This window comes from Solanum pennellii, chromosome 5, assembly GCF_001406875.1.
Source record: "Solanum pennellii chromosome 5, SPENNV200".
In the NCBI taxonomy this organism is placed as follows: domain Eukaryota; kingdom Viridiplantae; phylum Streptophyta; class Magnoliopsida; order Solanales; family Solanaceae; genus Solanum; species Solanum pennellii.
The window spans coordinates 19,423,533-19,438,939 of NC_028641.1; the positions used below are offsets into that span (position 1 = coordinate 19,423,533).

The 15,407-nt window shown below is 37.6% G+C and overlaps 1 protein-coding gene across 1 annotated transcript; it reads right to left on the reverse strand.

Moving 5' to 3' along the window:
- Positions 1–13,883: 13,883 nt before the first annotated feature.
- LOC107019358 lies at positions 13,884–15,168 on the reverse strand. Its single transcript, XM_015219878.1, has 3 exons — positions 15,114–15,168; positions 14,592–14,833; positions 13,884–14,483 (listed from the first exon to the last, which is right to left on the reverse strand). Exons 1-3 carry the CDS (start codon positions 15,166–15,168, stop codon positions 13,884–13,886), a joined length of 897 nt encoding a protein of 298 aa, XP_015075364.1.
- Between the last annotated feature and the right edge of the window lie 239 nt (positions 15,169–15,407).

Genomic DNA, 15,407 nt, shown 5'->3' on the forward strand with positions numbered 1-15,407 from the left:
GGGCTATTCATAATTATAACTATGAAATTAATGGGGTAGTTTTTCTAATTTATTTAGTTAGTGGTTAAGAAAATAATATTAAAATAAATATTTGGTCACTTTTACTACTTTTTATAATTGGTTATATAATAATTAGGGTGATAATAATTAGTAAAAAAAAAAGGGGGAAGGAGAAGAGGAGAACAATATAGAGTGGCGTTGAACGAAAGCAAATTGGAGCGGCTAACCTTTCCGGTAAAAATACTCATCCAAGATACCGATAATTATTCATACATATAATTGGTTAATTTGTGAGTACAAGTCAATATTATATTGTCATCGTTTTATTGTTTCAATTGAGGAAGAAAATTGAGAAAATTCATATTGGTATTATACTAATTAGAAAAAGGAATTTGTTATTATGTGAAAGTGGGGGATCTACATTAAATGAGAATGATGACATAATGATTAAGATAATGAGTGACTAATAAGGTTATAAAGTTTGTTTATAGTATACGATGCAGTTATGTTAGAGTAAGCACTGGTTTTCGAAAACCAGTGACTTTAATACTCAATGCTAATATATTTTATCTTTTTACAAATTGATTTTATAGTATATTGAGATAGTTAATTATATATTAAGTATAGTATGTTATTGAATGCATTAAGTTATGCTAATTGAAGGAATTAAGACTTACTCTTATGTTTGAACTTTATGAAATTATTTATAGAATTAGGTGAACTTTTGGGTCTAGACTAGATAAAGGATAATATGAGTATTCCTAGATTCGTTAACTTATAAATTATGCACATATATACTTGATAGATTGGAAGGGTTCGGAGGCAATAAGGAAAGGAAAGGCATTGGAGAAGTAGTTGCTTGACTTCGGTTCATCGGTGGAGGTAGGTTATGGTTTATTTCTAGTTGATAGATAAACTCTAAATAGCGATTGATATGTATTGAGTGATATTGTAAAGTCTCCTATGTACTTGATTGTGTGGTTGTATGTTTTGATTGTGTGGTTTGTGGTTGGCCTAAAATTATGAGAGTGTTGAATTTCTAATCTTGAACCCTCTCTATTAAAATGAAGCCTTGAATAAAGAAGTCTTGTTTAAATAAGATAATGAGATAATTGGATCGGAGTGTCACGTTCCGACACAGTATTATGGGATCGGAGAGTCACGTTCCGACACGGTATTATGGGATCGGAGTGTCACGTTCCGACACAATAACATTAAAAGAAAAGGAATCTTGGATTAACTTAATATACTCAATCTCAAAGAACCTATTTTCCAAATGAGTATGGTGTGGAGGCATGAGTCCTCATAGGTGTGCTTGATGTTGTGATTGATGGCGTACCTATTATGGTGTTGTTGTCACTGGTTCATGTGTTTGTTGGTTGCCACCTGTTAAGTATTGTAGTTGATTTTATATTATTATTCAATGTATATTGGTTTCTATTTTGAGTTGGCCGATGATACCTACTCAGTACGTGTTCCTTGTACTGACCCCTACTTGTATTTTCTTCTTTGTTCTTTTGTGGAGTGCAGCAAGTGTACCATCGACTTCGACTCGCCCTTAGCTCTAGTCAATCTCCAGCACATCAGAGTTCAGGGTGAGCTATTATTTCTAGCTCGTGCTGGATTCTCTCATTCACGTCTTTATGTCTTTGAATTTCGGACATGGACCATCTTTTTACTTATTTGGGTTTCTTAAATACTCTTAGACTTGGTAATTTGAGGATAGATGTTCTTGATGTGATGACTTCCAGATTTTGGGGATAATAAGTGTTAAACTTTAGAAGCTTTATTTAATTGGTTACATTAATAAGTTTTGGATCTTCCGCATTATTTTTGTTATTCATAGTTAAACTATTGGTAAATGTTGGGGTTTAGATTTGTTGGTTCGTCACCTAGTAGGTTAAGTGTGGGTGCCACTCACGACTCGTTTTGGGTCATGACAAACTTGGTATCAGAGCGTTAGGTTTGTTGATCTCATCACACAAGGACAAGTCTAGTAGAGTCTTGAGGAACGGTATGGGGACGCCTTTACTTTTATTCGAGAAGCTATAGGACTTTTGGAAAACTCCATTCTTTCTTTCTTTCGTGCTATTACTTGGATCCAATTGTTATCTAGGTTATACGAATTGGTACCTGACATTCTCACTCTATTTCGCAGATGGTTAGAACTAGAGCAACAACTGTGCCAACACCAGCAAGATAGGGTACGTTTGAGCCAACCATTGGGGCTGTAACTCGAGGAGGAGCAGTGGCAAGAGGCCGTGGTAGGGGCTGCAGGAGGACGCCCACTAGAGGCAGAGGACAAACACCTGGTCCAGCTAGGAATAGAGCAGTGACTCCTCCACCGACAGATGAGGTGGTGAGAGAGGGTGAAGAAGGGGAAAATGAGCAGGTTCAGGATAAGGAAGTACCATCCCAGCCTACCCCAGAGATGATTAATCAGGTTTTTACTTATCTTAGTGGGTTATCTGATCAGGGTCATACACCTCCAGTGTTTTCTGCACCAGCACCTCAGGTTCAGGGAGTACAACATGCAGCTGCTATGGCTCCCCGCATGGATGCATCATTGGAAGTAGGCACGTTTCCTCGATTGACTACAGGGTCTATAATGACAGGTGATCAGCATGAACTTTTCATTAAGTTCTTAAAGTTGAAACCTCCAGTATTCAAGGGTGCTGAATCTGAAGATGCATATGATTTTCTGGTTGATTGTCATGAGCTGCTACATAAGATGGACATAGTAGAGCGATTCGGTGTTGAGTTTGTGACCTACCACTTTCAGGGGGATGCCAAAATGTGGTGGCGGTCGTATGTTGAGGGTCAACCAGCAAGGGCACCACCTATAACTTGGGCATCATTTTCTAGCTTATTATGGAGAAGTATATACCCCGGACTTTGAGGGATAGGAGGAGAGATGAGTTCCTGAGCCTAGAGCAAGGAAGGATGTCTGTTGCGGCTTATGAGGCCAAATTTCGTGCATTATCCAGGTACGCCACTCAGCTTTGCTTCAGTCCACAAGAGCGGATTCGCCGCTTTGTGAAAGTATTGAGGTCAGATTTGCAGATTCCAGCCTTACAGGTAGCTGCTGCAGCAAAATCCTTTCAGGAAGTGGTTGATTTTGTGATAGAGGTAGAGGGGGTGAAGCCAGACGACTTCACCACAACATCGACATTTAAGAAGTTTCGTGAGGGAGGTGAGTTTAGTGGTTCTTACTCCAGAGGGCAGAGTTCAGGAGGTTATCCAGCCCGTCCTATTCAGTCTTCATTCCAGGCTTCAGCTGGGGGTCCGTCGCAGACCAGTCAACCTTTTTCTGAGTTTGGAGGTTATCTCGAGACTTCGTCATTTTCACAAAGACCTATACTTGACTCCAGGAATTGTTATGGATGTGGTGAGGTTGGACATATTAGGAAATATTGTCCAAAACAGAGTTACAGACCCTCAGTAGTTAGAGGAAGAGGTGGTCATGGTAGAGGCCGCCATTCTAGAGGACGTGGTGGCCAAGGTAATGGTGGTCACCAATTCAGTCGGGGTGGCAGGAAAGTTGGAACTACTGCAGCGCAGCTTGGTAGGGGCAATGGACAGACAGGTGATAGGGCTCATTGTTATGCATTCCCCGGAGGTCTGAAGCAGAGACATCTGATGCTTTTATCACAGGTACTCTTTTGGTCTGTGATTGCATGGGTTCTGTACAGTTTGATCCTGGATCCACATTTTCATATTTATCTTACTCATTTGCTACTGGTCTTGATTTATATTGTGATTTGCTTGATATTTCTATTCGTGTCTTCACTCCTGTGGGTGAGTCTGTGATAGTTGAGAAGGTGTATAGGTCTTGCCTTGTGACTTTTGTGGGGAGCAATACTTATGTAGATTTGATTATTCTAGAGATGGTTGATTTTGATGTAATTCTGGGTATGACTTGGCTTTCTCCAAATTTTGCAATCCTAGATTGTAATGCTAAAACTGTGACATTGGCCAAGCCTGGGACAGATCCGCTAGTGTGGGAGGGTGACTATATTTCCACTCCAGTTCGTATTATCTCTTTTCTTCGTGCTAAGAGGATGGTGAGTAAGGGTTGTTTAGCTTTCTTGGCACATCTCAGGGATGATACTTCCAAAGTACCTTCGATTGAGTCTGTTTTGATAGTCCGTGAGTTTCTGGATGTGTTTCCTGCAGACCTTCCTGGTATGCCACCGGATTGGGATATTGATTTTTGTATTGATCTGGAGCCGGGTACTCGCCCCATTTGCATTCCCCCATATAGAATGGATCCAGCTGAGTTAAGAGAGTTAAAGGAACAACTTCAGGAGTTGTTAGGTAAAGGTTTTATTAGACCAAGTGCATCCTCTTGGGGTTCTCCTGTTTTATTTGTGAAGAAGAAAGATGGAAGTTTTCGGATGTGCATAGACTACAGGCAGCTGAATAAGGTAACTATTAAGAACAAGTATCCCATTCCTCGGATTGATGATTTGTTCGATCATTTACAAGGTGCTTGTGTCTTCTCTAAAATTGGTTTGAGATCCGGCTATCATCAATTGAAAATACGGGCAACAAATGTGCCAAAGACTGCTTTTCGAACCAGGTATTGGCATTATGAATTCTTAGTAATGTCTTTTGGTCTTACGAATGCCCCTGCTGCTTTCATAAGCCTGATGAACGGGATTTTTAAGCCATATCTGGAACTCTTTGTTATTGTATTTATTGATGATATACTGATATACTCAAAGAGCAGGGAAGAACATGAGGAGCATTTGAGAAATGTATTGGAGCTGTTAAGGGCGAAAAGGCTTTATGCCAAATTCTCCAAGTGTGAGTTTTGGCTAGATTCAGTGTCCTTCTTGGGGCACGTGGTTTCTAAGGATGGAGTTATGGTGGATCCTTCTAAGATTGAAGCAGTGAAGAGTTGGGTAAGACCTACTAATGTTTCAGAGGTAAGGAGCTTTGTTGGTTTAGCTAGCTACTACCGTCGATTCTTCAAGGGATTTTCTTCTATTGCTTCCCAATTGACAAATTTGACTAAGCAGAATGTTCCATTTGTATGGTCGGACGAATGTGAAGAAAGCTTCCAGAAACTCAAGACCTTGTTGACTACTGCACCGATTCTTACCTTGCCAGTGGAAGGTAAGAGTTTTATTGTTTATTGTGTGCATCTTATTCTGGTTTGGGTGCAGTGCTAATGCAGGAGAAGAATGTAATTGCTTATGCTTCGAGGCAATTGAAAGTGCATGAACGTAACTATCCGACCCATGATTTGGAGTTGGCTGCAGTTGTATTTGCATTAAGGCAATGGAGACATTATCTATATGGGGTAAAGTGTGAAGTTTATACAGATCATCGTAGTTTACAATATGTCTTTACTCAGAAAGATTTAAATTTGAGGCAGAGGAGGTGTATGGAACTATTGAAAGACTATGATATTACTATTTTGTATCACCCAGGAAAAGGTAATGTTGTGGCAGATGCTTTAAGTAGAAAAGCAGGGAGCATGGGTAGTTTATCCCACTTACAATTTTCTAGACGCCCATTGGCTAGAGAAGTTCAGACTCTGGCTAATGACTTTATGAGGCTGGAAGTACTAGAGAGAGGAGGATTTTTGGCCTCTGTGGAGGCAAGATATTCCTTTATTTACAAGATTAAGGGAAAGCAGTTTGCTGATGAGAAGCTGAGCCGAATTCGAGATATGGTATTGCGAGGAGAGTCTAAAGAGGCAATAATTGATGAGGAAGGCGTCTTGAGAATTAAGGGAAGGGTATGTGTGCCCCGTGTTGATGATTTAACTCACACTATTCTTGCAGAGGCTCATAGTTCGAGGTATTCTATACATCCTGGTGCAACCAAGATGTATCGTGATCTAAGGCAACATTATTGGTGGAGTAGAATGAAGCGTGACATTGTTGATTTTGTTTCCCAATGCCCGAATTGTCAGCAGGTAAAGTATGAACACCAGAGGCCTGGAGGGACACTTCAGAGAATGCCCATTCCTGAATGGAAGTGGGAAAGAATTGCAATATATTTTGTAGTTGGTCTTCCAAAGACATTGGGTAAGTTTGATTCTATTTGAGTAATTCTTGACAGGTTGACTAAGTCTGCTCACTTCATTCCGGTCAAGATGACTTACAATGCAGAGAAGTTAGCCAAGCTCTATATCTCGGAGATTGTTCGATTGCATAGAGTTCCACTTTCCATCAGATCAGATAGAGGTACGCAATTTACTTCTAATTTTTGGAGGACCCTACATGTTGAATTAGGTAAAAGATTGGATCTTAGTACTGCATTCCACCCTCAGACCAATGGGCAGTCAGAGCGAACAATTCAAGTGCTGGAGGATATGTTTCGTGCGCGTGTGATAGATTTTGGTGGTCATTGGGATAAATTCTTACCCTTAGAAGAGCTTTCGTACAACAATAGCTATCATTCGAGTATTGATATGGCCCCATTTGAGGCATTGTATGGGAGGATATGTAGGTCCCCCATTGGTTGGTTTGATGCATATGAGGTTAGACCTTGGGGTACTGTTCTTTTGAGGGAATCATTAGAGAAAGTGAAATTTATTCAAGAAAAGCTTTTAGCAGATCAGAGTAGGCAAAAGGAATATGCAGATCGAAAGGTTAGAGACTTGGATTTTATGGAGGGTGAACAAGTCTTGCTGAAGGTTTCACCCATGAAAGGTGTGATGCGATTTGGTAAGAGAGGTAAGCTAAGTCCGAGGTATATTGGACCATTTGAAGTACTTAAGCGCATGGGGGAGGTGTCCTATGAATTAGCCTTGCCTTCAGGACTGTCAGGAGTGCACCCGGTATTTCATGTGTCTATGCTGAAAAAATACCATGGTGATGGAAACTAATTACTCGTTGGGATTCAGTTCTTCTTGATGAGAATCTCTCTTATGAGGAGGAGCCTGTTTCTATTCTAGATAGGGAGGTTCGCAAGTTGAGATCAAAGGAGATTGCATCTATCAAGGTTCAGTGGAAGAATCGGCCAGTTCAAGAGTCCACTTGGGAGAGTGAGGTTGATATGCAAGAAAGATATCTACATCTTTTTACAGATTCAGGTACTCTTTCTCGCCCTCGCCTTTCTTTTTGACCGTTCAAGGACGAACGATGGGTAAATTGGTATCTATTGTAACGACTCTTTTGGTCGTTTTAAGTACTAGAGCTTTTTATTTCATAAATATTTTTCCGATAGATTTTAAATGGGTGTTTTGGGCTATTCATAATTATAACTATAAAATTAATGGGGTAGTTTTACTAATTTGTTTAGTTAGTGGTTACGAAAATAATATTAAAATAAATAGTGGATCACTTTTACTACTTTTTATAATTGGTTATATAATAATTAGGGTGATAATAATTTGTAAAAAAAAAGGGGAGGAGAAGAGGAGAACAATATAGAGTGGCGTTGAACGAAAGCAAATTGGAGAGGCTAACCTTTCCGGTAAAAATACTCATACAAGATACCGATCATTATTCATACATATAATTGTTTAATTAGTGAGTACAAGTCAATATTATATTGTAATCGTTTTATTGTTTTAATTGAGGAAGAAAATTGAGAAAAATCATATTGGTATTATACTAATTAGAAGAAGGAAATTTGTTATTATGTGAAAGTGAGGGATCTACATTAAATGAGAATGATGACATAATGATAAAGATAATGATTGACTAATAAGGTTATAAAGTTTGTTTATAGTATACGATGCAGTTATGTTAGAGTAAGCACTGGTTTTTGAAACCAGTGACTTTAATCCTCAATGCTAATATATTTTATCTTTTTGCAAATTGATTTTTAGTATATTGAGATAGTTAATTATATATTAAGTATAGTATATTATTGAATGCCATTAAGTTATGCTAATTGAAGGAATTAAGACTTACTCTTCGGTTTGAACTTTATGAAATTATTTATAGAATCAGGTGAACTTTTGGGTCTATACTAGATAAAGTATTCCTAGACTCGTTAACTTATTAATTATGCACATATATACTTGATAGATTGGAAGGGTTAGGAGGCAATAAGGAAAGGAAAGGCATTGGAGAAGTAGTTGCTTGACTTCGGTTCTTCGGTGGAGGTAGATTATGGTTTGTTTCTAGTTGATAGATACACTCTAAATTGCGATTGATATGTATTGAGTGATATTTAAAGTCTCATATGTACTTGATTGTGTGGTTGTATGTTTTGATTGTGTGGTTTGTGGTTGGCCTAAAATTATGAGAGTGTTGAATTTCTAATCTTGAACTCTCTCTATTAAAATGAAGCCTTGAATAAAGAAGTCTTGCTTAAGTAAGATAATGAGATAATTGGATCGGAGTGTCACGTTCCAACACAGTATTATGGGATCGGAGTGTCACGTTTCGAAACGGTATTATGGGATCGGAGTGTCACGTTCCGACACAATAAGATTAAAGGAAAGGAATCTTGAATTAACTTAATATACTCAATCTCAAAGAACCTATTTTCCAAATGAGTATGGTGTGGAGGCATGAGTCCTCATAGGTGTGCTTGATGTTGTGATTGATGGTGTACCTATTATGGTGTTGTTGTCAATGGTTCATGTGTTTGTTGGTTGCCACCTGTTAAGTATTATAGTTGATTTTATATTATTATTCAATGTATATTGGTTTCTATTTTGAGTTGGCCGATGATACCTACTCAGTACGTGTTCCTTGTACTGACCCCTACTTGTATTTTCTTCTTTGTTCTTTTGTGGAGTGCAGCAAGTGTACCATTGACTTCGACCCGCCCTCAGCTCTAGTCAATCTCCAGCACATCAGAGTTCAGGGTGAGCTATTATTTCTAGCTCGTGCTGGATTCTCTCCTTCACGTCTTGATGTCTTTGAATTTCGGACATGGACCATCTTTTTACTTATTTTGGTTTCTTAAATACTCTTAGACTTGGTAATTTGAGGATAGATGTTCTTGATGTGATGACTTCCAGATTTTGGGGATAATAAGTGTTAAACTTTAGAAGCTTAATTAATTGGTTACATTAAAAAGTTTTGGATCTTCCGCATTATTTTTGTTATTCATAGTTAAACTATTGGTAAATGTTGGGGTTTAGATTTGTTGGTTCGCTCACCTAGTAGGTTAAGTGTGGGTGCCACTCACGACTCGTTTTGGGTCGTGATAAATCTATGCAGCTTATTTTGAGTCTCTACTTTAGTTTTTGACTTTTAGATATCACCTTGATTTTGGTAAGTATTTTGATCTTGAATGGATCCAATGCTTAACTTGTCACTTAGAGTGAGTTTTTGACACTCTTTAAAATGACAAATTTGAATATGTTCTTGAATAATTGCATGTTTTCTCAATCAGTAGCTAAATAGAAGAAGGTGTTAGGAAGTCAGGCTGCTACATGTATTGCACAAGCGCGTTTTTGGTGATCATGGGAATTGATCATTCTAAAAATGATTGATAGTTTTTTTTCTTGAATTTTGAACTCATGTTTCGCCTAATGAAACCTGAAAACCATTACAAATAAAAGAAATAAACAAAAATTTTGCCCTAATTTTAACTGGAAACATTTTGTGAGTTATTAGCAAATGTAAATAAAATAAATAAACAAATAAACTCATAATAGAGAGTGTTTATCCTAGGAGGAAATTAAAAATAATGTCTCGGACTTGGGAGTGTTTATTCTAGAAGAAAGTAAACAAATATCATAATGTAAGAGAGTCCTTCTAACCTCATTATGAGGAGGGTCCTGCTAGTCCCATTATCTAAGAGGGTCCTGCTAGTCCCATTATGTAGAAGGGTCCTGCTATTTCCATTATACACGAGGGTCCTGCTAATCTCATTATCAAGGAGGGTCCTGCTAATCTCATTATGAGGAGGGTGCTGCTAGTCCCATTATCAAGGAGGATCATTCTAATTCCATTATGAGGAGATTCCTTCTAGTCCCATTATCCAGGTTGGTCATGCTAGTCTCATTATCAAAGAGGGTTCTGCTAGTCCTAATATCCAGGAGGGTTATGTCAGTCCCATTATCCAGGAAGGTCTTGCTAATTTCATTATCTAGGAGGGTCCTGCTATGCTAATTCATATTGTTTAGGGGGGTTTTGCGACGCTAATTTTCATTATTTAGGAGGGTCATGCTACGCTAATTCTCATTGTTTTTGAGGGGCCTGTGATGCTAATTCCCATTATTTAGGATAATCCTGCTACGCTAATTCTCATTATTTAGGAGGGTCTAGCTACGCTAAATCCCATTGAGTAGGAGGGTCCCTCTACGCTAATTCCTATTATTTATGAGGGTTCTGCTATGCTAAATCATATTGTTTGATAGGAAAATGCTAATCTACTTCTCATTATTTAGGGTGGTTCTGTTAATCTATTTCCCATTGTTTACGAGGGTCCTTCTACGCTAAATTCCTATTGCTTAGGACTGTCCTGCTACTATAATTCTCATTGTTTAGGAGGGTCCTGCTATTCTATTTTTCCATTATTTAGGGGGATCCTGCTACGCTAATTCTCATAGTTTAAGAGGGTTCTGCTACTCTAATTCCTATTCTTTAGGAGGGTCAAGCTATTCTAATTCCTATCGTTCAAGAGGGTCCTTCTACGGTAATTTCCATTGTTTAGGAGGGTCCTGCTACTCTAATTCCCATTGCTTAGGAAGGTCCTACTATTCTAATTCTCATTGTTTATGAATGTCCTGCTATGCTAATTCTCATTGTTTAGGAGGGTCCTGCTACTCTAATTTCCATTGTTTAGGAGGGTCCTACTATTCTAATTCCGATTATTGAGCAGGGTCCTGCTATGCTAATTCTCATTGTTTAGGAGGGTCCTACTATTCTAATTCCCATTGTTTTGGAGGATCCTGATACTCTAGTTCTCATTGGAGAGTCCTTCTATCTAATTCCAATTGTTTAGGAGGGTCCTGCTATTATGAATCATCAAATATAATTACCCTTACATTAAATTTTTTGTTTTAATTTTTATGTTATTTTTTTAATAAAAAGTTTTTATCCTAAAAGAAAAGAAAAATGAAAAATAACTGCCTCAAACTAAAAAGTGTTTATTCTAGGACAGAGAAACTAAAGAAAGAAGTAAAATAATAATACTAATAACGGTCTCCGACCAGGAAGTGTTAATCCTAGAAGAAAATGATAAATATATGTCTCAGACTAGGAATTGTTTGTCCTAGAAAAAAAAATACATGTAATTTTTTATTTTTATTTATTTATTATTTGTTTTTTAAATAATGTTTACAAAATTTGAGTCTTCAATCTTTAATTTATTTTAGAGTGGAGATTGATTTGTGGTATTTGCTTTGAGGATAGTTCTTCCTGTTGTTGCTATGTTTGAAGTTAATTTCAGCTTGAGATAGAGTGCTTCCATTTGCTAGTCAGCTAACCTTGATAATGTTAAAATACATCTCTAGTTATTCAGAACATCCAACTTCAAATATATCATATTGTTTCCCTCTGCCAACAATTATTAATTCTTGTATTCAAATAAATTCTCAAACTTTGTTAATTGTTGACAAGTTACTATGCATGTCACTATTTCTTGAATCATGTCACATTTGATGTGCTCTCCAAACTTTGTTTTGAGCAGTGGAAGAAATGATAGCAATTTTGAAATCATTTTCTGCATGCTTCAGCGAAAACTAACTCAAGGAAGAAATACAAAACGAATTGAGTTATAAAAAAATAAGAAAAAAGAGAAAGAAGAAAAAATATATATATTCATTTCTTTTTAAAAAAATTTTTAAAAAAAAGTGACTCATTTGAGAGTGGTGCTCGATTCTAATGATCATAACATGCATGTGAGATTAAATGGCTTGATCTGTCCAATTAATCTAAACTTTATTTTTGTCAAACTTTCAGCTTTTTGAAGTCATGCTTTTATAATCCAATCTTGTACTAGATTTATACCTCACATTCGACTTGTGGTGTCTCAAAATGTTTTTCACCAACAATCTCACTCTTTTTTTATAACTCTCATTCATCGTCATCTTATAGTACCTGAGGGTTTTCACCAATAAGAGTGCACAGATCGTTACGCCTTTCGTGCGGGTCGGAAATTACCCGACAAGGAATTTCGCTACCTTAGGACTGTTATAGTTACGGCCGCCGTTCACCGGGGCTTCGGTCGCCGGCTCCCATGTCATCAGGTCACCAACTTCCTTGACCTTCCGGCACTGGGCAGGCATCAGCCCCCATACATGGTCTTACGACTTTGTGGAGACCTGTGTTTTTGGTAAACAGTCGCCCGGGCCTGGTCACTACGACCCCCTTTGTGAGGAGGCACCCCTTCTCCCGAAGTTACGGGGCTATTTTGCCGAGTTCCTTAGAGAGAGTTGTCTCGCGTCCCTAGGTATTCTCTACCTACCCACCTGTGTCGGTTTTGGGTACAGGTACCCTCTTGCTTAACGTCGTTCGAGCTTTTCCTGGGAGTATGGCATGGGTTACTTCAGCGCCGTAGCGCCTGGTATTCGAACATTGGCTCGAGGCATTTTCTCTACCCCTTCTTACCCTGAAAAAGCAGGGACACCTTACGTTCTTGAACCGATAACCATCTTTCGGCTAACCTTGCCTCCTCCGTCCCTCGGGACTAACAAGGGGTAGTACAGGAATATTCACCTGTTGTCCATCGACTACGCCTTTCGGCCTGATCTTAGGCCCTGACTCACCCTCCGTGGACGAACCTTATTTTTCACTTTCCCTCAACACGGATCATATCTTATGGTGCTTTGAAGGATCTTCATCGGTAAGATTCTCTCATTTTCACTCCTCATAAGAACATGAATTTTTTTTATATGATAATCAACTCTGAAAGCTTACAAAGTTGCCATTGTTAAAAATTAATCAGAAGGTCTTTATTTGGATTGTAACGTCGCTTTTGGATAGGGTTACAAATAAAGGATTGTAATAAAGGCTCAAAGATAATGCGATAACAGGGTTTAAAACTTAAGACTTTTAGAATCGACTCTATTTTGTATAAAAATAATAAAATTAATAATAATTACTATTATTGTTATTATTATTATCATTTGCCCTAGTTTTCGTGATGAGAACCTGTTAGATTTCTTTTTTTTGGTTGGACCGAAACTAAAAATAAGGTTGCCTACGTAGCTTTTCAAAGCAATAATCACGCTAAAAGTAGTTCAGGAAGTCTGCTTTTTGTTGTTATTGATTTTTTATTATTTTTCAACTATTTTTTTCTTTCGAACTTTTTTTTTACTTATATTTTTCTTTTACATTTTTTTATTTTTGTTTTGAATTTGTGACTCTTTCTTCTCTTATATTTTACTGTATTTTTATTCTAAAAAGGGGTATGAAAAAGAATAAATTTAAGACTCAAAAGGGGTAGCAAAGGATTACACGACGTTTGGATATTAGGATGAGTGTATCCCCATCACCATGCTTGACTTCTTAGCCACTATTTTGCACACTATCCTTCATGAAAATTTCAACAATTTTAATTATTTTTTCTTGCGAAATGAAAGAATTTTCATATTCTTTATTACCACATATCATTTCGATTAAGTGTGCATCATAATGTTCCGGTAGAGGATTCTTAGTAACATTTTGGGGGTCATCATTTTGAACCACAATTCTCTTTGTTTGAATCATCTCTTCCACCTTTCTTCTTAAGTTTCGACATTCTTCAGTATTGTTCCTTGGAGAATCAGAATGATATGAACACCGTATTGTAGTATTGAAACCTTCTACATGTGGGTGCACATAATTTTGAGGAATTGGTTATATCATCTTCAAACGTTTCAACTTTTTACATAAACTTGTGTAAGACTCTCCAATTGGTATGAAATTATTTCTAGGCCTTTGACCTCCTTTAAATCCCTGTCTTAGACGGAGGTTATAAGGTGTTCGAAAATTCTGAGAAGATGGACGAACATTTTGATGTATTGGTACTCGCTATTGATAATTGTTTGGTGGATATACATGTGGTTGTGCACTAGAGACTGCATATTGAGGTGGGATCATAGAGTATTGTGTATTTTGCATGGGGATATAGTAATGGTATTGAGGTGGTGCATATTGATAAAATGGACTGCTTGGACTTTTTTGTTTGTCTGACACAACATTCACTACATCCTCTTTCAGTTTCTTTCCTCCAAGATTTCCTGATCCATTTTTAATCACCTGTGTTGTGGCTTTCAAGGCAGCTTGACTTACAATCCTTCCAAGCTTAATGCTATTTTCCACCAATTCACCAATCTTAATAACTTTAGCAAATGTTTTGCCAACAATAGAAAGTAAATAATGAAAGTAGTTTGGTTCTTGCGCTTGGAGGAAAACAACAATCATTTCAGACTCTTTCATTGGCGGCTTAACCGTCGTAACTTGCTCCCTCCACCTTATAGCATATTCACGAAAATTTTCGATGGTTTTTTTTCTCATGTTGGCCAGTAAGGTACGATCTGGAACTATGTCAATGTTATATTGAAATTGTTGACCAAAATATCGAGCCAAATCATCCCATGTATGCCAGTTAGAAGTATCTTGATCTATAAACTATTTTGAGGCAATTATCATTAAACATTCCCCAAAATAAGTCATGAGCATTTCTTCTTTGTTTCCGGTCTCTCTCAGTTGATTACAATATCTCTTTAAATGAACTACAGGATTTCCATGTCCATCATACTTCTCAAATACTGGAGTTTTAAAATCAATGGATAGATGAACATGGGGAACCATGCATAAATAATTGATTGAGACACTTTTGTGACCTCCAAATCCTCGCATATCTCTTACATTCTGTTCGAAACATTTCATTTTTGTAGACATTTCTTCATGTTCCTCATTTTTAACAGCTCTTTTAGCTTCAACAGGGGAACTATACTGATGAGTGTGAGGGTACAAGCCTGAAATTTTAAAAGTCACTTCAGAGTTTAATCTCGATCATACTAAACTTTAGGTTGAAGATCATTGTTGGATTTTTACTCCATTATATATTGTGGGACGCTATTAGTCGGTGCAGTTGGCACGAAGAGTGGATTACACGTCATATATATACTCAAAGGGCCCATTGTAGAAGTTCCAACTACGTTGGATGCATCAGCATATGGGCCAAGTCCGGGGGATAAATCAGATCATTTGTTGATAGTTTGATAGGGGGTAACATATTTGTATTTAGATTGTCACAAATTGAAGACGGTGGAGCTTGTCCCCTCATCCAAGCCTCGTACATCTCTGCCATTTGCTGTCTTAATACTCTTACCTCCTCTGTTGACTTTTTTGTTGGGAGGTCACCTGGTATCGGACCTCATCATTATGCGAATCATTTCCGTCTTTCTGAACCATTTTCTTTTTCCCTTTTGACCTTGTATTGTAGGGATAAGATGTCATCTTAACCACTAACCAACCACCTTAATTTACTTGTGCGCATGAATGATAAAGTTTGTTAGCGTCAGACATTTCTTAATTATAAATTAATTT